The sequence below is a fragment of the Suncus etruscus genome, chromosome 19 (assembly GCF_024139225.1).
Source record: "Suncus etruscus isolate mSunEtr1 chromosome 19, mSunEtr1.pri.cur, whole genome shotgun sequence".
Classification (NCBI taxonomy): Eukaryota; Metazoa; Chordata; class Mammalia; order Eulipotyphla; family Soricidae; genus Suncus; species Suncus etruscus.
The window spans coordinates 13,535,654-13,561,915 of NC_064866.1; the positions used below are offsets into that span (position 1 = coordinate 13,535,654).

Below are 26,262 nucleotides of genomic sequence, written 5' to 3' on the forward strand. Positions count from 1 at the left end.
ATCTCCCTCCTCCCCCACCTTCTGCCTGTATTTTAAACAGGCATTCTACTTCTCTCACTCATCAAGATTGTCATGATAGTTGTTCGTGTAGTTATTTCTTTACCTGCACTCATCACTCTGAGCGGTGAGCTTCACATTGTAGCTGGTTCTTCCAGCCCTCATTTCTGTTGCCTCTGGGCATTATTACAATAATGTCTTTTATTTTTCTTAAAACCCACAGATGAATGAGACTATCCTGTGCCTATCTCTCTCCCTCTGACTTATTTCACTCATCATCATAGTTTCCATGTCCATCCATGTATAGCAAAATTTCATGACTTCATCTCTCCTGTAGGCTGCATAATATTCCATTGTGTATATGTACCACAGTTTCTTTAGCCAACTTATCTGTTGTTGGACATTTTGGCTATTGTAAATAATGCTGCAATAAATATAGGTGTGAGGAAGGGATTTTTGTATTGTATTTTTGTGTTCCCAGGATATATCCCTAGGAATGGAATAATTGTATCATATGGGAGTTCAATTTCCAGTTTGTTTTTATTTTAGGAATCTCAGTATTGTTTTCCATATAGCTGCTGGTGCATCAGACCCCGAAAGGGGGCTCCAGGGAACCACCTGGGCGCAGGTGCTTGGGGCGGGGCGCAGGGAAGTGCCCGGTGCCTCCTCCTTGGAAATGGGCGGGCCCAGAGCAACCTGGAGACAAGAGCTCCCGGTGCGCAATTTTGGGGGCGGCCGTGGGGTGGCGCTGGGCTCCTGAATCTGGGCTCAGGCCCAGCCGCAGGATGCAGAGCTTCGACGCCCAATCGGTAATGCCCTCAGCGCCTGGTCCCCCTGGGAAGGGACTCCCGGGGTGGGGACCCTGGGGAAGGCTCCTCCTCTTCGGCATGCTTTCGTTTCCTCCAACAACCGAGTTCAAGACAGGTGTCACCAGGTCCAGAGACACTAGAGGGGTCAAGGGACTTGGGGTCTTGCTCAGTGGCTGGGGGGCAAAGAATACAGAGGGGTTAGCCCTGGAGCAAGAACATGGGACTGTGTCCAGGTAAGGGTGTGTTTGCTAGAAATTGCACATTCGCCCTTATAGCAGGTGCTTCCAAGGTTCCCCAAGTTGCATTTAACTCTTCAAAAAACTGCATGAAGTAAATTTATTTTTCCCCCAAGTGAACACCCTTCTGGTTATTCATCTTTTTCCTCCATTCTCCCTTCTTGTATTTTTTATTTTTCTGGAAGGTTTCTGCAGAGAGACAGCTCAGCCAAAGAGCTTGGCGACCTCAGCTTTATAGAAAATGCACAGACCCAGCCTGGTTATTCCTGTTCTTTCTCTTTTGGACGGGGTTGGTAAGTTTGGGCGGGGGGGGGGCCCCAGAAAGGGAAGTGATAGGGCCTAGGTAGCTTAAAATAAGTGTCCCCAACTGTGAATGGCATTCAGAGGGCTTAGTGTGCAGAGTCCCAGCTGACCAGGTTGAAGTTTGTGCTCTTGAGAGGCACTTGCAGGCCGCTGGGAATTCCTGTGAAACTAGAAGATTAATCTTACTTGCTGCAGGCCGAGCTCAAATGGAAGCCTCCAAGAATGACTGAGTCCCACCCTTTGCAATAGAATTGCTCTTGCACAAACCTGTTTTTCTTCCTTTATCCTTGCCAGTTTTCTAGTGACCTGGAAGTTGATCATTCCAACGCCCTGCTCCCCCAAAGCAATGTCCCTCCAGGGTTTGCTGTTCCTCTTCAAAGGGGAATCCTGAAGGAACCTAGAAATAAATTACTCTTACTTCTAATAAGCATAAAAAATCTGGGTTTACTATGCTATCGTGGGTTCTGGATCCTTCCAGATAAGGTCTCTTATTTAGCTGGAGCATGCCTTTTCTCCCAGTTTGGATTGCACACATGTGTGGGCGCAGGACCTTTCACCGGCTGTACCAGTTTTTTTTTTTTTTCCTTCACAATCTTCTTTTTTTTTTTTATAATGCAATGTATTGTATATAATAATATATTGTATATACATTGTATTCCATTATTGAATAACAATATTTTTTTTCTTAACACCACCCATCACCAGTGCAACATTCCCATCACCAATGTCCCAAGTCTCCCTCCTCCCCACCCGACCCCCGCCTGTACTCTAAACAGGTTCTCAATTTCCCTCATACATTCTCATTATTAGGACAGTTCAAAATGTAGTTATTTATCCAACTAAACTCATCACTCTTTGTGAGGTAGGGCATTTGCCTTGCATGCAGAAGGACGGTAGTTTGAATCCTGGCATCCCATATGGTCTCCTGAGCCTGCCAGGAACAATTTCTGACAGTAGAGCCAGGAGTAACTTCTGAGGGCTGCCGGGTGTGCCCCCAAAATTTTTTTTAAAAAAGAATTAAATTAGAAATGGACCAAATATGTCACATGGGCTCATCCTGCCAAGTAGAAAAAGTCTCTTCACTGGGAAATCTTTCTCATTTCCACTTGGATGAGTGTGAGAAGGGACACCATGGACCATTGAGCTGGAGGGTGTCACCTAATGTGTCACAGATTCTGTCCCAGACATAGTCCCAGAATCCCTCTCCTAATAGCAGAGGAAATCTCCAGTGCCTGCTCTCCCAGATGGCTGGCTTTTCCTCACTCTGCTTTTGTCCAGCCTTTGGCAGCAGCTGCCTAGTCTGGGACTGGCAGCTTTGCCCATGGGTTGTGAATGTTACTAGATGGCCTTTCCTCCATGGTTCAAACCCAGTACATTAGTACCAAACACTCAGCCCAACAATTATCTGGGGAAAGTCTTTACCAATAATGATCCATCACAACCTAAAGAGTTACACAGCATCTGAGAGGCAGCAAAAACCTGGCTGAAAATTGCTCTGAAATGACTTTCCCTGAAAAGTCAAAAGCAGACTAATATAATAGTATTATACTTCAGATCAGGAAGTCTCAAGGTCTATCACTTAAACTTTTGAGGTTAACTTAAATTAATATGTATGTACATGGAACTTTAAAAAAAAATACTATGTGGACTGGTGTGGTGGCACTAGAGGTAAGGTGTCTGCCTTGCAAGCGCTAGCCTAGGACGGACCGAGGTTCCATCCCCCGGTTTCCCATATGGTCCCCCAAGCCAGAGCGACTTCTGAGAGCATAGCCAGGAGTAACCCCTGAGCATCACCAGGTGTGGCCCAAAAGCCAAAATATATATACTATGCCTTCAATGTTAAAGGAGTTACAGAAATTTTGTGACTTTAGATTTCTTTGTGTACTGCTAAGAAATGTTATGATGTACTACAATCTGGGGACTTGAGGGACAAAGCAATTGTGCATGGGTTTTATTTTATTAATAATTTTTGGCTGAAAGTTCAAAATTGAGATGTCAGTCAGGGGATTTCTTCTGAGAATTCTGTTTGTGGGTGATCGTCTTCTCACTGTAACTTCACCTTGTCCTCTTTGCATCTTTGTCTTCATAAAATAAAAGTAAAAAGAAAATTAGGAAAAAGAAAACAAAATAAACCTGAAGACTTCAAGATGTCCATCTTCTCTATGCTGCATTCAATTTGACTAATGCCTGCCTTTTCTCAGCTGGCTGGCATGTATATCTTCTTAAATCTTAAACTCACAGATACTGTAAAGAACCTAAGTAAGTTTTGTTTCTGCTTCTGCTATGCAGCATCCTTGTCTGATGGTGTGTCTGATTAGGAGGGTCATGCTAGAAAGAATTTTCTGCTGCCACAGGTTAGAAGGGCTGATTAAAGGCAGTTGGGGGTCAGAGAATGAAAATTACCAGCAGGAATGGTTAGTTGCTAATGCAGTGTCAGCCTTTGTTTATATTTGCAGAATACATATAGTACAAACTGGTTCAACTTTTGGTCTGTCTCTCCTTAGCTCACCTATGACCTCTGTCTTGCCTTCTGCTACTCGTTTTTCAGAACTGCATGTTGGGGAGCCCCAGAACTATGGAGGGGAACTTTCTTAACAGTCTTGCCAATCCTGGCAGGCACAAATACTGTCTTACCTAGTTATGTGATGGAATGTGTATGTGTGTGTGTTTGAAATAAGAGCAGGAGCCGGAATGATGGTATAGTGGTAGGGTGTTTGCTTGCACGCAGTCAACCCGGGACAAACCCGGGTTCAATTCCTGGCATTTCATATCATCCCGCAAGCCTGCCAGGAGTGACTTCTGAGCTCAGAGCCAGAAGTAACTCCTGAGCACTGCTGGGTGTGGCCCCAAAACAAAAACTATTTCTTGGGGCTGGAGCAATAGCACAGCAGTAGGGCATTTGCCTTGCATGCGGCTGACCCAGGACAGACCTGAGTTTGGTCCCCAGCATCCCATGTGGTCCCCCAAGCCAGGAGCAATTTCTGAGCACATAGCCAGGAGTAACCCCTGAGCGTCACCGGGTGTGGCTTAAAAAAAAAACACCAAAAATAATGAAATTAGAGCAAAGTTCTGATGGTTTAAAAATAATTGGAGAACTATTTTATTATTTATAGGAATTCAGGATTCAAAATTATTCTATGCTCCATCCTTAAAAAAAAAGCAAAAGAGGAACTGTTTTAGCATTTCCCCAAGTTTCTCTTCTTTAACACCATAAAGCGGTGCTTAGAATGGAAGCATCTGAACTGGTTGTATATCTTTCATTTCCTCCTTGGATTCTATTGTATATCCATATTTGTAGGGTTGGGAGAGGGGGATTTCAGCCCTTAGACCAGGTTCTCACTCTCCACCTGGATTTTGCTAGATGTTCCTCATGGGCTACTCGGTGGTGGCCGGGTCAGCCGGAAGACTCCTCTTCGGCTATGATAGCTTTGGCAACGTGTGTGGCAGGAAGAACTCACCTGTAGAAGGCGCTCCTCTTTCGGGACAAGACATGACCCTGAGAAAGTAAGTGTTGAAGCAAGTCTCACAGACTTTTCAGGGCTCTTTTCCAAATGTTCTCTCAGTCATGTGGAGCCTAGAAATTCTCCCCCCATTTGCTACATCCCCCATGTTAACAAATCCTGAGAACTAAGAAGACACCAAGTTTAAAAAGGTCCTAAGTGTCAAAGGGAGTTCGTGGCCTCTGTTACCCATTCGCCGACTCTGGTACACACCTTTAAAGGGACCCCAGAAGATTCCATTGTGTACAAACCAATTGGTCTGTGACCCATTCACAACTTGAGATGGGGGCTTGATAGGGTATTTGTCCTTGCATTCAGTCTACCTGGATATTCTTTCCACCCCCTAGTCCCAGCACTGTCAGGAGTAATTTTTTTGGGGGGTCACACCCAGCAGTGCTCAGGGGTTACTCCTGGCTCTATGCTCAGAAATCGCTCCTGGCAGGCTCAGGGCACCACATGGGGTGCAGGGATTCGAACCACCGACCTTCTGCATACAAGGCAAACGTCTTACCTCCATGCTATCTCTCCAGCCCCAGGAGTGATTTCTGAGTATTAGTGCCAAGAGTGGGATTTGAACACAGCTGTGTGTGGCCACCCACCCATCCAATAAAGATCTAGAAGATGTATCTTCATTAGAGCATGGGTTTTAGGGAGGTGGGTGACTCCAAGCAGTGCTCAAAGAATGTAGAGTCTCTTCTAATGACCACTCAAGTGATTCACAGCCAATGGGCCTAAAAGCTCAATGTGAGGGCCTTAGGACCCGGTGCTGTTTGGTCATCCTTTCAATACCAGCGATTAGCTGGGGCACCCCAGCAGTGACCTGAGGACCTCTATGCTTATAAGTTGTACCCAGCAATGCTTAGGGAACCATGTGGTGCCAGGGACCAAACCAGGATCAGCTACATGCAAGGCAAGTTCTTTAACCCCGATGATATTTCTCTGGCCCCAGAACACAGATTTTATAGTCAATTCTTGGTAGATTTTTTTCATTGTTTTGTTTTGGGGGGCCCACACCCAGCGGTGCTCAGAAATCACTCCTGGAAAGCTCAGAGGACCATATAGGATGCCGGAGAACGAACCCAGGTTTATTCCGGGTCAGCTTTGTGCAAGGCCTTATCACTGTGCTATCACTCACCCTTATAGTCAATTTTTGTTTGTTTGTTTTTGGGTCACAGCCGGCAGTGCTCAGGGGTTACTACTGGTTCTAAGCTCAGAAATCCCTCCTGGCAAACTCAGGGGACCATATGGGATTCTGGGATTCAAACCACTGTCCTTCTGCATGCAAGGCAAACGCCTTATCTCCATGCTATCTCTCCGGCCCTATAGTCAATTCTTTTTTTTTTTTTTTTTAGTTTTTTTGGGTCACACCCGGCGGTGCTCAGGGGTTACTCCTATCTGTCTGCTCAGAAATAGCTCCAGGCAGGCACAGGGGACCATATGGGACACCGGAATTCGAACCAACCACCTTTGGTCCTGGATCGGCTGCTTGCAAGGCAAACGCTGCTGTGCTATCTCTCCGGGCCCCTATAGTCAATTCTTAATTTAAAGTTTGCCTCTGCTGGTTTTCAACTGTGTGACTTGAGCAGCATATAGAACCTAAGCTTTGATTGCACTAGGCTCACGAGGTTGTTTTAAAAATTTAATGAAACTCAGCAGAAACGAATGTGTAATAAATAGTTGTCACAGGGGCTGGAGAGATAGCATGGAGGTAAGATGTTTACGCCTTTCATGCAGAAGGGTAGTGGTTTGAATCCTGGCATCCCATATGGTCTTCTGTGCCTGCTAGGGGCCATTTTCTGAGCATAGAGCCAGAAGTAACCTCTGAGCGCTGCCGGGTGTGACCCCCCCCCCCAAAAAAAAACAAACGAACAAAAATAGTGTCACAATCATCCATAATGTTTCAGGTATTGGTCAATATCCTCAATAGTGCTTCTAGGTGGAAATTTCTGAATCCTGACTGGCAATTCTGAGACTCTGTGCCCCACCATTTCCCTTGTCTGCACTTCAAATATGACATGATAATATGACATGATGGGGTTGCATTTTTTCCCTCGATATAAATATAGACCAAAAAAGGGAGAAAGAAGAGAGATGGATTTTCTGGGATAAAAGAAATCCCTGATCATGATTTTCTAAGATGGAGACTTCTTGGTCCTAATTTTGAGACCTGATTAAAAGCAGTTCCTAGGAACAAAATCTTAAGGGTTTACACAGTCTTGTTTTTTGGGTGGGGTTTGTTTTTTTGGTGCTCAGGGGTTACTCCTAGCTCTGTGCTCAGAATCGCTTCTGGCAGGCTCACAGGACCATATTGATTCCAGGGATCAAACTACAGTCCATCCTGGGTCAGTCATGTGCAAAGCAAACGCTCTACCACTGTGCTAGCTCTCTGGCCCCACACAGTCTTTTTGTTTTTGTTTTTGGATCACACCCAGTGGCGCTCAAGGGTTACTCCTGGCTCTGCACTCAAAAATCACCCCTGGCAGGCTGAAGGACCATATGCGATGCTGGGAATCAAACCGGGTCTCTCCCAAGTCAGCCGCATGCAAGGCAAACACCCTACTGCTGTGCTCTCTCTGGCCCCTGTTTTGTAGATTCTATACTAAATAAATAACCCAGGCACAGAAACCAGAACCAAAATATTGTTGGACTCCACTTGTTTGAGGTCAATACATTGAATCATCAAATTCGAAGACAAAAAGTAGCGGGGCAGCTTTCATGGACAAGGGAGTAGGAATGGTCAAGAAAGAGAGTTACAGTTGCATATAAATATTTTTAAGGGCCCGGAGAGATAGCACAGCGGAGTTTGCCTTGCAAGCAGCCGATCCAGGACCAAAGGTGGTTGGTTCAAATCCCGGTGTCCCATATGGTCCCCCGTGCCTGCCAGGAGCTATTTTTGAGCAGACAGCCAGGAGTGACCCCTGAGCACCGCCGGGTGTGGCCCAAAAACCAAAATAAAATAAAATAAATAAATAAATAAATATTTTTAAATATTTAAAATAAATTATGCTGCATATTTATCACAAACTCAGGAAACTTGTTCTCCCACCTCCTTTTTCTCCTTCTCCCTTTCTCAGAGAAAAAAAGAAATGACCAGGACCCTTCTTCTAAACCCTTCACTTGAGGGGTGCCTACAGAAGAGGGGGATGCCTCTTCCACCTGCCTACCTGCCCGCCTCTCTTGACCCATGTACAACTGCAATAGCTTCATGTTTTCTAACACTCCTATTTACATACACATGTATACAGACACAGACACATATACATGTGAGCACACAGAGATGCATGCACATGTGAATGCGTGCGCACACGCACACACACACACAAACACACACACACACACACACACACACACACACACTGGCAGGGTAGCTGTAGCAGGAAGGAATTGCTATGCTCATTTGTGCTCACTGAGGCCTCAGAGAAACAAGCTTCATTTGACATCCTAGTCTCCTTCCTTTCCACTTTTCACTTCTGCTAGTCTCTGAAAATGATCTTAGCACTACTCCTGAGGAAAATGTGCTGTGGATTTTATTAAAATTTTTTTAGTCACACCCGGTGGTACTCAGGGCTTACTCCTGGCTCTGTGCTCAGAATTTGCTTCTGGCAGACTCTGGGGACCATGTGGGATATGGGGATTCAAACCGGGTTCTGTCCCTTGTTGGCCATGTACAATACAAATGCCTTACTGCTGTGCTATTGCTCTGACCCCTTTATTAAATAATGTTTACACTGGCCCTGTCTAGCTATTCATTGACACTTTACTCAGTCCCTCCTTTTCCTCGTGGACTTTGTCCAGTCCCTTGGAAGATGGAAATACTGCAAAAGATGGCTAATGTCTGAGTTTTCCTTTTAACCTGTGCAGTTCCACAGATAATCCATGAGAGGGCATATTCACATTTAATTATATAGGAGCATTTGATAATTAAAAAAAAACAGAGTTGTCTTTTGTTATTCTTATATATATTTTGTCTTCAATGCCAGATTTTTGGTTTTGTTTTGAGCCACACCCAATGATGCTCAGAGATTACTCCTGGCTCTGCACTCAGGAAATCACTGCTAGTGGTGTAAAGGGGGTTATATGGGATGCCAGGAATCAAACCAAGATGGCGCCCTTGTACTATTGCTCTGGCTCTCAGGGCCAACTTTGAACCCAGTGCATCAAACGTGTAAAGCAAGTGCTCTACCATGGAGCCAATCTCAGCCCCTTCTTTCACTCAGATATTGTACAAATGGATAGTTAGCCCAATGAAATGCTCTGAGACAGTTTTTTTGTTTCCTGTCTCCTAGACATGTGTTCTTTCTAAATTCGTGTAACCTGGACATTCATGATGGGATCAGCTCTATCATCCTCTGTGTAGCCAGTTGTCCGGAAGAGCAACTCAACACCCTGGAAGAGATCCAGCTCTTTGCAAACAGCAGTGGTAGGTGTTCGGGGCTTTTCCTCTGAGGCTGGAAAATACCTGGGGGTCACCCAGGTAGACCAAGATGAGAATGCAGATAGGACACAGGCTTTTATATTCCTATGGGTGTCACTTCTTTTGTGAAAAAGGCCATAAGCATATTCTCTTGAGCTCCTTCAGTGTAATTTCATTTCTTGGTATTTATCCTAAACCCTAACTATTCTACGCTCCCGGATGGAATGTGGTCTTCAAGAGAAGGCATAGAGATAGAGTTAAAGGATGTAGTGAACAGGGCCAAAGAGATATTACAGCAGTAGGGAGTTTGCCTTGCACGCAGCTGATCCAGGATGGATGGTGGTTTGAATCTCAGCATCCTATATGGTCCCCCGAGCCTGCCAGGAGCTATTTCTGAGCGCAAGCCAGGAGTGACCCATGAGCATCGCAGGTTATGACCCAAAAATTTTTGGAAAAAAAATAATTTAGGGCTCAGGGGCAGTCACAGGTGGTCAGAGAGCCCCATGCAGTTGGGCATACACAAGCCTGGTATGAGATGTATGTTTTAGAATTCAAATATTAGAGCCCATGGATATTACCACTAATCAATAGGCTAGTCATTAAATTATACCAATAGTACCTTGTTCTGAGCCTGCTTTTTATATTTATGTGATAATGATTATATGATATTCAACCTTTTACATCCATGGCCTTGCCAACCATCTGTTTGCAGAACAGTGTGTCAGATTTTTGTTTGGGTGTTCAGAGACCATATGGGGTGCCGGAGATTGAATCCAGACTGGCTACATACAAGTCAAACACCCTACACACTGTAGTACCATACCAACCTCTTTAATAAAGTTTTATTGGAACACAGTCATATTTCTGTGGCAGTGTGTCAGATTTTTACAGATGATTTTCAAGTGACAATTTTCAGTGAAAAATGTCAAGCTTCTGTAATAAACACCACACACAAAATTCAAATAATTTTCATTCCAATTCAGGTTTAAGATTTCTTTTTGTTTTGTTTTTGTTTGTTTATTTTAGGGCTTTGGTATTTCTGTGGGGACCACATCTTCAGTGCTCAGGGTTACTCCTGGCTTTTTACTCTAGAATTACTCTTGGCAGTGCTCAGGTTACCATGTGGGGTGCCAGGGATCAAACCTGGGTTTGTCATGAGTGAGGCAAACACTTTGCTCACTGTACTGTCACTGTCTAGACCCATAACAGGTTTGATTTGAGGTTTGGGAGACAGAGTAAGAGAGGACTTTACTTGACCTCAGGTTGTGTTTTGGTTTTATGTCTTGTTATGTTTGGGAGTGAGGGCACAGGCATCAGTATTCAGAGATTTAAGGCTTACTTCTGGTTACGTGTCCAGAGAATACTTCTGATAAGACTTGGGGGGTTAAATTTAGGTCAGCCACATGTAAGCCACATGTACTAATTCTCTGGCCTCATGTATTTTTTTTATTGTGAGTTAAGGTCATGTACAACACATTTCTCAGGCTAAGGCAGTTTTTCTGTTTCTTTCCTTGCTCAGTAAAATGACCATTATTTCTGAATCTGTGTGTCTTCTGCTTTCAGGGTCTTTCCTATGTGTTTATAATTTGGAATCCTTCAACTATACTCAGAATCCAAATGCTGACTCTCTGTGTCCCAGACTACCAGTTCCTCCAAGGTAAAAAAAAATTTTCCACCATTTTTACTTATTCATGAGCAAAAGTTACTGCATACTTTGTACGTCTGTCAGTCTCCTGGATATTATACCTAAAAAGAGGTATGAAGAGAGCCTATGATTTTGGGATCCTCAAATCTATAAGAATGCAGATGAAGATGAGGAAAAATTATTTGCAATATGCTTGCTGAGCAATGAATTAAGTGGCAACATTATTAGTGAAAAGTAGAATAACTTATTACCAATGGGTAGTTTTATAAAAATAGTCTATGTACATATTTCTACTTCAACTATTTATTGCCTTATATGAACATTTACTTTTGTCTTTTTTAATATAGTGACTCAGAATGCTAATTTTGTTTTAAATAGCTCTAGGGGGCCAGAGAGATAGCATGGAGGTAAGGCATTTGCCTTGCATGCAGAAGGACGTTGCTTCAAATCCCAGCATCCCATATGGTCCCCCAAGCCAGAGATAGCATGGAGATAAGGCATTTGCCTTGCATGCAAAAGGACATTGCTTCAAATCCCAGCATCCCATATGGTCCCCCGAGCCTGCCAGGACTGATTTCTGAGCATAGAGCCAGGAGTAACCCCTGAGCACTGCTGGGCATGACTCAAACACCAAGGAAGGAAGGAAGGAAGGAAGGAAGGAAGGAAGGAAGGAAGGAAGGAAGGAAGGAAGGAAGGAAGGAAGGAAGGAAGGAAGGAAGGAAGGAAGGAAGGAAGGAAGGAAGGAAGGAAGGGAGGAAGGAAGGGAGGGAGGGAGGGAGGGAGGGAGGGAGGGAGGGAGGGAGGAGGGAGGGAGGGAAGGAAGGAGGGAAGGAAGGAAGGAGAGAGGGAGGGAGAGAGGAAGGAGGGAGGGAAGGAAGGAAGGAGGGAGGGAGGAAGGGAGGGAGGGAGGAAGGAAGAAAGAAGGAAAGAAAGAAAGACAAAAGAAAGAGAAAGAAAGAAAGAAAGAAAGAAAGAAAGAAAGAAAGAAAGAAAGAAAGAAAGAAAGAAAGAAAGAAAGAAAGAAAGGAAGGAAGGAAGGAAGGAAGGAAGGAAGGAAGGAAGGAAGGAAGGAAGGAAGGAAGGAAGAAAGAAAGAAAGAAAGAAAGAAAGAAAGAAAGAAAGAAAGAAAGAAAGAAAGAAAGAAGAAAGAAAGAAAGAAAGAAAGAAAGAAAGAAAGAAAGAAAGAAAGAAAGAAAGAAAGAAAGAAAGAAAGAAAGAAAGAAAGAAAGAAAGAAGAAAGAAAGAGAGAAAGAAACTGACTGAAATGCAGAAGAGATAGTACAGGGTTAAGGAAAGGCCTATGAAGCCTTTCCAATTTGATCCCTGGCACCACCTGGTCCCTTGAGCATCATTGACATGACGCTAAAGATTACCAAGCACCACAAGGTAGTGAACCTGCACTCACAGGCTCTTACATTGACCTGAGAATTTCCAGAAGGAGCACATGGGCATCCCGAGGACTGTATGGGAGACCCACCTCTTACACACACACACACACACACACACACACACACACACACACACACACACACGCACGCACACACACACACACACATATCAGAAATTGATCTAGGTGAGCAAGGCCAAGTGATCACATCTTTTCTTTTCTTTTCTTTTCTTTTTTTTGTTTTTTGGGCCACACCCATTAGATGCTCAGGGGTTACTCCTGGCTTAGTGCTCAGAAATTGCCCCTAGCTTGGGGGGACCATATGGGACACCGGGGGATCGAACCGTGGTCCTTTCCTTGGCTAGCGCTTGCAAGGCAGACACCTTACCTCTAGCGCCACCTCGCCGGCCCCGATCACATCTTTTCTATGAGATCAGAAAACAAGACCTCCTTTCTGTTGTTTTGTTTTTGTTTGGGGTCATACTCAGCAGTGCTCAGGGGTTACACCTGGCTCTGCACACAAGAATTACTCCTTGTTGGCTCAGGAAACTAGATAGATTAGATGATAGATAGATAGATAGATAGATAGATAGATAGATAGATAGATAGATAGATAGATAGATAGATAGATAGATAGATAGATAGATAGATAGATAGATAGAGATAGAGAGATAGATAGAGAGATAGATAGAGAGATAGACAGATGGACAGACGGATGGATGGATAATTGATTGATAGATGATAGATAGATGCAAACTAGGGGGTCGGGACAAGGACAAGGGGGAATCCTGTATCTCTGGTGATCCTGGTGATTGATAGATGATAGATAGATAGATAGATAGATAGATAGATAGATAGATAGATAGATAGACAGACAGACAGATAGATAGATGATAGATAGATAGATATTATATGTAATATATTATTATATATACTCCATCACCCAAAACTGACCTTCTTTGCTCATTAAGACTCTACTTTAAGGCCCGGAGAGATAGCACAGCGGCGTTTGCCTTGCAAGCAGCCGATCCAGGACCAAAGGTGGTTGGTTCGAATCCCGGTGTCCCATATGGTCCCCCGTGCCTGCCAGGAGCTATTTCTGAGCAGACAGCCAGACAGCCCTGAGCACCGCCGGGTGTGGCCCAAAAACCAAAAAAAAAAAAGACTCTACTTTAAGGGCCAAAGAGATAGCACAGAAGTAGGGCATTTGCCTTGCAGACACCTGAGCCAGGACAAATGGTGGTTCAGATCCTGAAATCCCATATTGTCCCCCAAGCCTGCCAGGAGTGACTTCTGAGTGCAGATCCAGGAGTAACCCCTGAACTCTGCCAGGTGTGACCCCAAAACAAACAAACAAACAAACAAAAAAGACTTCACTTTATTAACTATCTTCAGGATCTTAGTCAAGCTTTTATTCATCCCTATCAAAAGAAGCCTTTACAGGGTCTATGGAGGCAGCTGTCAGTCTTTGTAAATGCTAAAGAAATGGTTGTCTTGCTCACATTTAGGTCTTTGAGATGGTTAAGGTGGGAATGCAATCATTGTTGCCATAGTTGGGATGTTGAGTCATACTAAAGGATAACTTGGAATTAATTTGCATTAACGTTCTTTGAAAAATTGTTTGTTCATAGTTAATAAGACCTCTGTGCAAAATCTCCAAGAAATAATGATACTTTCAGTAGAGCAGGGCATAGTGCCAACTGTTTAGTTGTATGTTTATCAGTCTCTTGTCACTTAGTGTGGGATGAACGGTAAGAAATATATGGCATTTCAGTTCCAGCATATGCATGCCTCTGTACATACATGTATTGGTGCTATAGAAAAGGAAGCCTCACAGAGCAAGGTTACCCTTACTGCTCATTATTTACATACATAGGATATATTCTATTTAGCTTTTTAGTTGGTTTGATTTTGCCTTTACAGGAGCCAGACACAGAGGTATTCAGGGCTTATTTTTGACTGTGCATTCAGGGTTCACTCCTGGTAGGGCTCAGGGGACCATATGTGATGTTGGTGATCAAACCTGATCAGCAGCCTGCAACGCAAGCTCCCTAACTGCTGTATGCATCAGCAAACGCAATTGAGTACTTGCTACATGTTTGTCGCTCTCCTGGAGATTATGAAAAGCATAAAAAGAGGTATAGGAGGGGCCGGGCGGTGGCGCTGGAGGTAAGGTGCCTGCCTTACCTGTGCTAGCCTAGGAGACGGACCGCGGTTCGATCCCCCGGCGTCCCATATGGTCCCCCAAGCCAGGAGCAACTTCTGAGCGCATAGCCAGGAGTAACCCCTGAGCGTTACCGGGTGTGGCCCAAAAATCAAAAAAAAAAAAAAAAAAAAAAAAAAAAAAAAAAAAGAGGTATAGGGAAAGCCTATAATATTGGGACCCTCAATTCTACAGGCATCCAGGGGAAGGAGAGGAAGAATTAGTTGCAATGTGGTTGCTGGCCAATCGATTCAGTGACACTATTGCTAGTGAAAAATAGAATGAATTATTACCAAATGAGTACTTTTATAAAATAGTTATTGTGCATACAACTAGCTCTGTTATTTTACTTTTTTTAGGTACTTAATTTATTAGTCAGCTAACAAAGATTCCCAAATAGTAGGTGCTCTAAAAATAAATGAAGTATGAGGCCAGACAGATAGCACAGTGGTAGGGCATTTGTTCTTGCATGCAGCCTGCCCAGGAGGGCCCAGTTTAATTCTCAGCATCCCATATGTTTCCCCAGCCTGCCTGGGGTGATTTTTGAGTGCAGAGCCAGTAATAACCCCTGAGCACTGCTGGGTAGGGCCCAAAACCCAATAAATAAATAAAGTTTAAAAAAAAAAGGAATAACAAAAAAATCAGAAAAAATGTAGCATGGAGATAGGGTGTTTGCCTTGCATGCAGAAGGATGGTGGTTCAAATTTCAGCATCCCATATGGTCCCCTGAGCCTGCCAGGAACAATTTCTGAGCTTAGAGCCAGGAGTAACCCCTGAGCGCTGCCGGGTATGACCCAAAAAAACAAAACACAAGAAACAAAAATATAAATAAAATAAATGAAGTATTGATTTAAATTGAATATGAATTAGAAATAATTTAATTAACCATTCTACGGCATTCTTCAAAAAGTAACTTTTTGTTTGTTTGTTTTTGGGTCATACCTGTACCTCAGGGGGTTACTCCTGGCTCTTCACTCAGAAGTCGCTCCTGGCAAACTCAGGGGACAATATGGAATGCTGGGATTCGAACCGTGGTCTATCCTGTGTTGGCCCGTGCAAGGCAAACACCTTACTTCTGTGCTATAGATCCAGCCCTCAAAATAATTACTTTATGCTAAAAAAATTATAGGAGGAAAAATATTTGTAGTGAAGAGTACCTATTCCATTTTTTACCATATCTTTTTCTTTTTCTTTCTTTCTTTTTTTTTTTTGGTTTTGGTTGTATGGTTTTGGGGGGCCACACCCATTTAATGCTCAGGGGTTGCTCCTAGCTATGCGCTCAGAAATCGCTCCTGGCTTGAGGGAACCATATGGGACACCAGGGGATCAAACCACGGTCCATCCTAGGCTAGCACTTACAAGGCAGATGCCTTATCTCTAGTGCCACCACTCCAGCCCCTTCAATATCTTATTTTTCAAACTTGTTTTTGTTTATTTGTTTTGTGTTTTGTTTGAGGACCACACTCAGGGTTGCTAAGGATTTAATCATAGCTCTGCATTCAGGGATCACTCTTGATGGGTTCAGGGGACCATATGGGATGCCAAGATGTGTGTTAGACAAGTGCCTTATCAGCTATACTATTTTCCAGTCCCTTTTAATTCTTCTAGTAAAAAATAAAATAAAATATAAATATATCCCCATGAAATATAAGTTACCCAAAGTATAATTTCAATGCTTTAGTAGGGTTAAAATGATTATTTAACACTTAAATAAGGGGCCAGAAAAATAGCACAGTGGGAGGGCATTTGCTTTGCACACAGTCATTCCAGGACGCCAAGTGTGACTCAAAAACAAACGAAACAAAAAAAAACTTAAAGAATTCTTTGTTATAAAAGAAAAGGGCTGGAAGTTCCAGCTCACTTCATGAAGCTCACCACAAAGAGTGGTGAGTGCAGCTAGAGAAATAACTACACTGAGAACTATCAAAACAATGTGAATGAATGAGGGAAGTAGGAAGCCTGTCTAGAGTACAGGCAGAGGTGGGGTGGGGAGGAGGGAGATTTGGGACATTGGTGGTGGGAATGTTGCACCAGTGAAGGGGGGGGGGGGTGTTCTTTACATGACTGAAACCCAACCACAATCATGTTTGTAATCAAGGTGTATAAATAAAGATATTATTTAAAAAAAAAGACAAAAGAAAAAAGAAGAATTTTTTGTTTGGGGGCCACACCTGGTGGTACAGGCTACTCTCTGTGGTGCTTAAGAAATCATGTGGTGCCTAGAATCAGTAGCAGCCCATTGAGCTATTCAGCCCCAAACTCCAGGAGAATATTTTTAACTTTATACCTTTTTTGATCTAAATCAACTCATTTCCTCCTTTTCTATCCCTATTTCACAACCATCCCTGAACATCTCTTCTAGTCTCTGTTTCTATTAAAATGACTATTATAAATTCTATATATTGGGGCCCGAGAGATAGCCTGCCTTGCATGCAGAAGGATGGTTGTTTGAATCCTGTCATCCCATATGGTCCCCCCCCCCCTCCCCCCGAACCTGCTGGAGGCGATTTCTGAGCGTAGAGCCAGGAGTAGCCCCTGAGCACTGCTGGGTGTGACCCAAAAACAAACAAATAAATTCCATATATTAGTGAGGATATGTTGTATTAGAAGATTTTGTTAAAGATCTCTATTTGTAGCTGAGCTTGTGGAAAGAAAGGAGAGAGAATGAAAATCTTGGGGGTTATTATGACCAGAGTACAGAAAATTCTTGCTATAAATGAAGAGGCAATCGCAATTTCACTAGAAACCTGTATCTTGTTGCTGCTGCTGAAAGCAAACATTTACTGAGCTTTTTTTTTTTTTTTTTTTTTTGGTTTTTGGGTCACACCCGGCAGTGCTCAGGGGTTATTCCTGGCTCCAGGCTCAGAAATTGCTCCTGGCAGGTACGGGGGACCATATGGGGCGCCGGGATTCAAACCAATGACCTCCTGCATGAAAGGCAAACGCCCTACCTCCATGCTATCTCTCCGGCCCCCATTTACTGAGCTTTTGATACTATGCAGATGCTTTTCTAAGCCCTTGACATGGATTCATCCACCTCTTGAACCTCACAGAACCTTTATGCAATAGCCTTTTTTTTTTTTCCATTCCTATTTTACAGCTGAGAAAACCGATGCAGACAGGTCAAGTTGTATGTGCAATCAGCAGAAGAAAAGCTGGCATTCAAAAGCAGACAGTCCATATTTGTTTCATAATCCAAAACAAACTCTACAGGCTTCATGGGTTTTCTTTTAACTGGCACACAACCATCTTTACTTCACTGAGTTGAGAGACATGCCCTATATACCACGTGTCCGCAGGGCTCCTGGTCCTTCCCCCCCCTCCCCCCCCCCCCCCCCCCCCCCCCCCCCCCCCCCCCCCCCCCCCCCCCCCCCCCCCCCCCCCCCCCCCCCCCCCCCCCCCCCGTGGCTGGAGATCTTTCTTATACTAAATTTTCAAGCAAAAACAGAACTGTGGATTGACTGGCCCTTCTTGGAAGGAGAAAGGCAGATAGAAATAGCCTCGAGGGCTCCATTTCCTTTTTCTACACAAACCAGTGTTTGTTTTAAGATGGAAATGATCATATTCATTCTGGAAGATCGGTGCCAAGAGCAAAAAGTTTGAAAACATGAGAAGTGTGGCTTTAGGGCCAAAGAACATTTTCTAACTGCTTTTTCTTGACTAAATCATTTCTTCTTCCTTATGGATCACATGAGGGATAGCATATATCCTTTTAGAGCACTGGCTGATATCTAGAGGGCTTGTCTGTGCCTAAGAATGAGCTTTTAAGGGCAGCAAAACTACACTGCAGAAAATAGCAAGCAAGTGTATTTTCCCCTTTTGTCTTCAATTTTCCCTCTGGTATTCAATATAGTGTAGTATTTTTAGTGTTATGTATTAAAATCTAAAAATGCTAGACTCATTTCCTTTTCATGCATTTCTGTTCTAGCTCCCATGTGACTGCTGTGGCGGGGGGGAAGATATATTTGGTTTTTGGGTCACACCCGGCAGCGCTCAGAGGTTATTCCTGGCTCTACACTCAGAAATCACTCCTAGCAGGCTCAGGGGACAATATGGGATGTTGGGATTCGAACCACCATCCTTCTGCATGCAAAGCAAATGCCTTACCTCCATGCTATCTCTCCGGCCCCAAAAGAAATAATATTTTGTAGAAGCAGAGAGATAGTAGAGTTGGTAGGGTGCTTTCCTGGCCCACAGCCAACCCAGGTTTGATACCCTGATAGTTTCTCAAGTCCTCCAGGAATAATTCCTGAGCACAGAGCAAGAAGCAAGTCCTGATTATTACTAGTGTGACTCAAAAAGAAATCATATTTTGGGGGCCAAAAGACACATACCAAGTTTCCACTAATGACATGCAAAGGAGAAAGAAAAGCTGATCAGCCACACCCCAGGTTTGCAGGTGGGGGTGCATATTAATCACTGTATCTATTTTACCTATATCTCTCTGTCACCCTGAGACTACATATGGGTATGAGCAGCCCAGAGTCTTAAATACCTAAAAAGTATCATTATGGATTGTTTCCAGACTTTGGCTATGTAAACAGTGCTGCAATGAATGCAGGAGAGGAGATATTCTTTTCTAAATAGAGTTTTAAAATAATTCTTGGGACAGATGTCAAGAAGTGAATTATTGAGTTATATGGAAGCTCAAATCTTGGGGTTTTTGAGGAGTATCCATATTATATTTCAAAAGGCTAAACCACACCATTAACAGTTATAAATTACAGTGTCTAAAATAATATTTTAAAAAAAGTGTAGGGACAGAGAGATAGCAGAGTGGTAAGGCCTTTGCCTTGCACAAAGCCAACCCAGGATGGAAGGTGGGCCAAATTCTGGCATCCCATATGGTCCCCCGACCCTGCCAGGAGTGATTTCTGAGCACAGAGCCAGGAGTAACCCATGAGCACTGCTGGGTGTGACCCCCCAAAAAAACATTGTGAGGGGTCAGAATGATAGCACAGCAGGTAGGGCATTTGCCTTGCATGCGGCTGACCTGGGTTCAATTCCTGCCATCCCAGGTGGTCCCCCGAACATGTCTGGAGTAATTTCTGAGCACAGAACCAGGGTCACCCTTGTGTGCCTCCAAGTATGACCCCAAAACAAACCAAACAAAAAAGGCATTGTGAAAAAACTATGTTGACAAAATTAAGGACTTATGGAAACTTCAAAGAAAACAAATGAAATTTTATGATATCTATATAAAATCATATTCTATCATAAGCACAATAGAAAAAAAACACTAACACTTGCTTTCAAAAACAATTCTGAGAACTGGATCTATAGTACAGCAGGGAGGGTGCTTTTCTTGCAATGCAGCCATTCTGTGTTCAATTCTTGAACACTGCCAGGAATGATTCCTAAGTGTAGAGCCAGGAGTAGCCCCTGAACACTGCTGGGTGTTACCCCAAAACAAACAAACAAACCAACAACAACAAAAACTATCTTGAATGACTATGTTATTAATATGTTTAGTAACAAAAAGTGAATAAAGTTCTAAGATTTTGAATGCCAGAGGTAAAATAACTTTGCTGAGCATAAAGTCTGTAAATGTTAAAAGAACTTATTTATTTAGGCGGCAGGGAACAACATGAGTAGAATGAAAGTTGTCGTATTTATATGTTTTTCTAAGACTTCTATCACAAGAAAAAATAAACACAAAACCACAAATGTGCCTGGCAACAAATTTAACAAGAAATGGGGGGGGGGGGGAGAAACACAGGAAGAAAACTTAGGATGATCCAGAGGTTAAATTTTAACAAAATAGACGGTGTTCTTGATAATACAATTTAATGTTGTTGTTGCTATTGTTGTTTTGGTTTTTGGGTCACACCTGGCAACACTCAGGGGTTACTCCTGGCTCTATACTCTGAAATTGCTCCTGGCAGGCTCGGAACTATGTGAGATGCCGGGATTCGAACCACTGTCCTTCTGCATGCAAGGCAAACACCCTACCTTCATGCTATTTCTCCAGCCCCACAATGTTGTTGTTTTTTTTTTTTTTTTTTTTTTTTTTTTTTTGTGGTTTTTGGGTCACACCCGGCAGTGCTCAGGGGTTACTCCTGGCTCCATGCTCAGAAATTGCTCCTGGCAGGCACGGGGGACCATATGGGACGCTGGGATTCGAACCGATGACCTCTTGCATGAAAGGCAAACGCCTTACCTCCATGCTATCTCTCCAGCCCCAATGTTGTTGTTTTTTATTTTGACTGAGAGTTTGCAGTTTACAATGGTATTAATAATGGCTTCCTGTGCACATAAATTTAAATTAACATTTTAAAGATATCTTTTTTCCCCTACCTATAATTGTGACATGATTGTAATGAAAATAGCAACATATTTTATTATTAATGAGACTAGGATAGTTCATGGTTTATAAGAAATTAAAAATAAAAAGATAGATTAGAACCAGATACCTCAATGAGTGAAACTCATTATTTGCATGCAAGAGGCCTAGGTTCATTTCCTGTCACTGCATGGACCCCTAAGCAACTACTGAAAACTATCCCAAAGCACAGAGAAGAAGTAGTTCTTGAATATCAACATGTATGGCTCCAAAACAAAATTTAAAGAGCTTAGCAAAAGGAAATATGATACAGAAAAACAAAGGAGACCAGTCCTACCACTTTTTTTTTTTCAGTGCATAAATAATTTTATTCAGAAGCCAGGGAAGAAACCAATGACTTGATATTCACAATTAGAAATTCACTTATAAGAAGTTAGCAGTAGTTTGGGCCCGGAGAGATAGCACAGTGGCATTTGCCTTGCAAGCAGCCGATCCAGGACCAAAGGTGGTTGGTTCGAATCCCGGTGTCCCATATGGTGCCTGCCAGGAGCGATTCTGAGCTTAGAGCCAGGAGTGACCCCTGAGAGCTGCCGCGTGTGACCCCCTCCCAAAAAAAGAATTTAACAGTAGCCGCACTTTGTTGCAGCATATATATATATATATAATATATAATATAAATTAATAATTAAATTAAATAATTAATATATAAAATATATAAATATATAAAAATATAATTAAAGGGGCCGGAGAGATAGCATGGAGGTAAGGCGTTTGCCTCTCATGCAGGAGGTCATCGGTTCGAATCCCGGCGTCCCATATATGGTCCTCCCGTGCCTGCCAGGAGCAATTTCTGAGCCTGGAGCCAGGAATAACCCCTGAGCACTGCCGGGTGTGACCCAAAAACCACAAAAAAAAAAAAAAATATATATATATATAATTAAAATTATATTTTACTTGATCTTAGCTTTACTAGGAAATACACATACTGACTAGCATTGTGTCTGTTTACTTTTTTTTAATATCTTTATTTAAACACCTTAATTACAAATATGATTGTACTTTGGTTTCAGTCATGTGAAGAACATCCCCCTTCACCAGTGCAACATTCCCATCACCAGACATGATAAAGTTTAATAATTCAAATATTTTATGTTACATATGGACACTGGTGGGGTAGTATTGGGCACTTTGGTGTTAGCAGAGTGTAGTAACTTTGCACATTGATATAAATGTTAACTAAACTATACCTAAACTATAATAAAATAAATTTCATTAAAAATGTTGTGATTTGGGGCCGGCGAGGTGGCACTAGAGGTAAGGTGTCTGCCTTGCAAGCACTAGCCAAGGAAGGACTGAGGTTCGATCCCCCCACCCCCCCACGCATTCCATATGGTCCCCCCAAGTCAAGCCAGGGGCAGTTTCTGAGCACTTAGCCAGGAGTAACCCCTGAGCATCAAACGGGTGTGGCTCGAAAAACCAAAAAAAAAAAATTGTGATGCTAGTTTGTACATGAAAAGACCAATGAAAGATGTTAGGTGTCCAGAAAAAAATCCAAGACAGTACAGAATATCAATATGTATCAAAAGTCATAACAGTGTTAAAGATGTTTATATTCCCTATATTTGAAGTTGCCCCTGTAAAAACAAGAGGAATCCTTTATCTCAACTGAACAGATATGTGAAATAGATTAAGTTATTTTTAAGCAAACTTGAATTAGGGCCAGAGAGATAGTACAACAGGTATGTGTGCATTTGTCTTGCACATGGCCAACCTAGATTTGATCCCCGGCATCTCATGTGGTTTCTCTGAGCCTGTCAGGAGTAATTCCTGAATGTAAAGTCAAGAGTGACCCCTGAGCACAACTGGATATGGCCCCAAAACAAAACAAAACAGACAACAACAAAAAGCTAACTATAGTTGTATGCAGTGTACTCTTTTGCTTTAAAAGGAAAACATTTCTGGGACTGAAGTGTTTACACAGCAGGTAGGGCATTAGCCTTGCATGCGGCTGACCTGGGACAGGTCTGGGTTTGATCCCCAGCACTCCATATGGTCCCCCAAGTCTGCCAGGAGAGGTTTCTGAATGCAGATCCAGGAGTAAACTAAGCACCTCCAGGTATGGCCCCCAAACAAACAAACAAACAAATAAATAAATAAATAAAATCTCTACCACTAATAATAATAAATAAATAAAGGTGTTTTAGTGACTTATGTTTATGTGTATAAATGTTAGATAAATTTATATATATTTTATTAATTTTTTAAAAAAGACCTTTCACCAGTGCAACATTCCCATCACTAATGTCCTAAGTGTCCCTCCAAAAATAAATAAATAAATTTATAGCTATATCTTTGATTATATAAATATAGGTATTTGTTTATGTAGCTGTTACATTGAACAAACATGACCTATGAGATATAATCAGACAGCAATTCTACTTTTGTTTTTCTCTCTGGATTTATTCAATGGCAATAATTTTTTATAGAACTCTTCTGACTCAGGAGTAATATTTCTCATTATTGGGGACAGAAATGAGATCAGAAGTGAACTCACATGGTTATTAATCACTTTCTCTCTCTCTGCACACACACACACACACACACACACACACACACACACGCACACATGCACACACACACATGTATACACTCACCTTTTCAGAACTGCTTCCTATTTAATTATGCACTAGAAAGAGCAAACTTTACTGTACCCCAATAAATAAAAGCAAAGTATCAGGAAATCTCTAAACAGAACATAAACCAGGTAAATGACTGACTAGACATTACAGATGTCTAAAGTAGCCTCCCTGAAGAGTCTGAGAAAAGAAGCTGACCTAAGTATCTGGAAAAAAAAATATCTCAAACAGGAGGAATGCTGAAAAACTAAGAATTTGTCAGAGCAATAGGGCATTTGCCTTGCACATGGGTAACTTAGAACAGATCAAACCTAGTCAGTTTAAACCTCCAATGTCCCATATGGTCCCCCAAGCCAGAAGCAATTTCTGAGTGCATAGTGAGGAGTAATCCCTGAGTATCACCAGGTGTGGCCCAAAAAGCAAAAACAACAAAGACAACAACAACAATAAAACAATAAATAAAGACTAGCTGAAACTATAATGCCATCATTAATCTCTGTGTTTGCATAAATGTGCTGTAGTTTTTATATAAGATGTTAGCAGGGAAAATGAGTAAAAGGGACACTAGACTTCTGTCACACTTTTGTAATTTTTCTATAACTTCAAAACTATTCAAAATTTTGAATGTTTCAAATAAATTTTGTAAACATTGGAACATATTTGATTTCCAACCCATTTCTATTTCACTGTTAATGAGGGACTTAAAAAATATTTAACCAGTTTTCTTCCACTATTTTTTTTGTGTAGACACTACCCGAGAGAGCTTATTTATGATTTTGGAATATCATTTTTTACTATCATTGAACCACAGCTACAAATTTCCATTTAAATTTCTGATTACATAAAAATATACTTTTAAAAAAAAGTCTTTATTTTCAAATCTGTGGTCTATCTTGAACACCTATCTCTGTATCTCTTTGCTTGCCTTTTTTCCACTCCAAAGAAGCCCTGTTCCCTCCTAAATGCACATTTCTTTTTCTTCTCCCATATCACCCACATCTGTAAGGAAATTTTGGAAGGAAGGAAGGAAGGAAGGAAGGAAGGAAGGAAGGAAGGAAGGAAGGAAGGAAGGAAGGAAGGAAGGAAGGAAGGAAGGAAGGAAGGAAGGAAGGAAGGAAGGAAGGAAGGAAGGAAGGAGGGAAGGAGGGAGGGAGGGAGGGAGGGAAGGAAGGGAGGGAAGGAAGGAAGGAAGGGAGGGAGGGAAGGAAGGGAAGGAAGGAAGGAAGGAAGGAAGGAAGGAAGGAAGGAAGGAAGGAAGGAAGGAAGGAAGGAAGGAAGGAAGGAAGGAAGGGAGGAAGGGAGGGAGGGAGGGAGGGAGGGAGGGAGGGAGGGAGGGAGGAAGGAAGGAAGGAGAGAGAAAAAAGAAAGAAAGAAAGAAAAAAGAAAGAAAAACAGATGAAAGAAAGAAAGAAAGAAGGAAGAAAGAATAAGAATGAAAGAAGAAAGAAAGAAAATGAAAGAAAAAGAAAGAAAGAGAGAGAATGAAAGAAAGAAAGAAAGAAAGAGGAAACAAAGAAGAAAGAAAGAAAGAAGGAAAGAAAGAAAGAAAGAAAGAAAGAAAGAAATTAAGAAAGAAAGAAAGAAAGAAAGAGAGAGAGAGAGAGAGAAAGAAAGAAAGAAAGAAAGAAAGAAAGAAAGAAAGAAAGAAAGAAAGAAAGAAAGAAAGAAAGAAAGAAAGAAAGAAAGAAAGAAAGAAAGAAAGAAAGAAAGAAGAAAGAAAGAAAGAAAGAAAGAAAGAAAGAAAGAAAGAAAGAAAGAAAGAAAGAAAGAAGAAAGAAAGAAAGAAAGAAAGAAAGAAAGAAAGAAAGAAAGAAAGAAAGAAAGAAAGAAAGAAAGAAAAAGAACTCAAGGACATGATAGTCAGAAATGAATGTCCCTCAGGCTGGAGAGATAGCATGGAGGTAAGGCATTTGCCTTGCATGCAGAAGGTCGGTGGTTCAAATCTTGGCATCCCATATGGTCCCCCGAGCCTGCCAGGGGCAATTTCTGAGCGGAGTCAGGAGTAACCCCTGAGCACTGCTGGGTGTGACCCAAAAAAACAAACAAAAAAAAGGAAAGAAAGAAGAAAGAAAGAAAGAAAGAAAGAAAGAAAGAAAGAAAGAAAGAAAGAAAGAAAGAAAGAAAGAAAGAAAGAAAGAAAGAAAGAAAGAAAGAAAGAAAGAAAGAAAGAAAGAAAGAAAGAAAGAAAGAAAGAAAGAAAGAAAGAAAGAAAGAAAGAAAGAAAGAAAGAAAGAAAGAAAGAAAGAAAGAAAGAAAGAAAGAAAGAAATGCCCCTCTCTAAATTTATATCCCTGGTTTCCATAAGTTCTTTGAGTTGGTTTCCTTGTTAGAGCTTCAACTGATGGCTATAGTCACCTGACTTTCTAAGACCTAGGTTGCAAGTGAGAAGCTAGTCTCTTTTTATTATTATATTGTACAGGTCTTAATGGACTTGATTATAGATCCATTTTTCCAAAAGGTAAGTCTAAAATAAGCATTTTAACCACTTGTTATACATTTTATTTTTAGCAAATCTTTTCCATTATTTAACCGCTGCATCCCGCAAACACCCGACTGCTATTCCTCGTTTGCATCTGTTTTGATAAATGATGTTGACACCCTCCACCGAATTCTAAGTGGAATCATGTCAGGAAGAGACACAATCCTTGGCCTCTGTGTCTTCACATTAGGTAATTTGGGGCTACTTTATTTTTCATGGGTAGGCAAACGTTTCTAGCATATATGTCATATAAAAATTTCTAGTGCTTCTGCATGTCTTACTCTTGTCTGAGAGGTCAAGTTTCAGACTGTGTGTTGGTTTGGTAGAGATTTGCCAAATGTTAGGTTCAAGTGAAAGAGGGACAATAAGC

General features: G+C 42.0%; 1 protein-coding gene across 2 annotated transcripts in view; it reads left to right on the forward strand.

The window, feature by feature from the left end:
* The first annotated feature begins 1,233 nt into the window (after positions 1-1,233).
* Positions 1,234-26,262, forward strand: part of SLC44A3 (solute carrier family 44 member 3) — a 111,916-nt gene continuing 86,887 nt past the window's right edge. The window contains exons 1-5 of one of the 2 annotated variants that reach the window (XM_049765765.1): positions 1,234-1,335; positions 4,707-4,849; positions 9,132-9,265; positions 10,823-10,916; positions 25,922-26,082. In XM_049765765.1, the coding sequence (XP_049621722.1) occupies positions 4,707-4,849; positions 9,132-9,265; positions 10,823-10,916; positions 25,922-26,082 (532 nt within the window). In that variant the 5' untranslated portion in view covers positions 1,234-1,335. Of the gene's footprint in view, positions 1,336-4,706; positions 4,850-9,131; positions 9,266-10,814; positions 10,917-25,921; positions 26,083-26,262 lie in introns of both variants that reach the window. The other variant, XM_049765766.1, reaches the window with a different exon arrangement.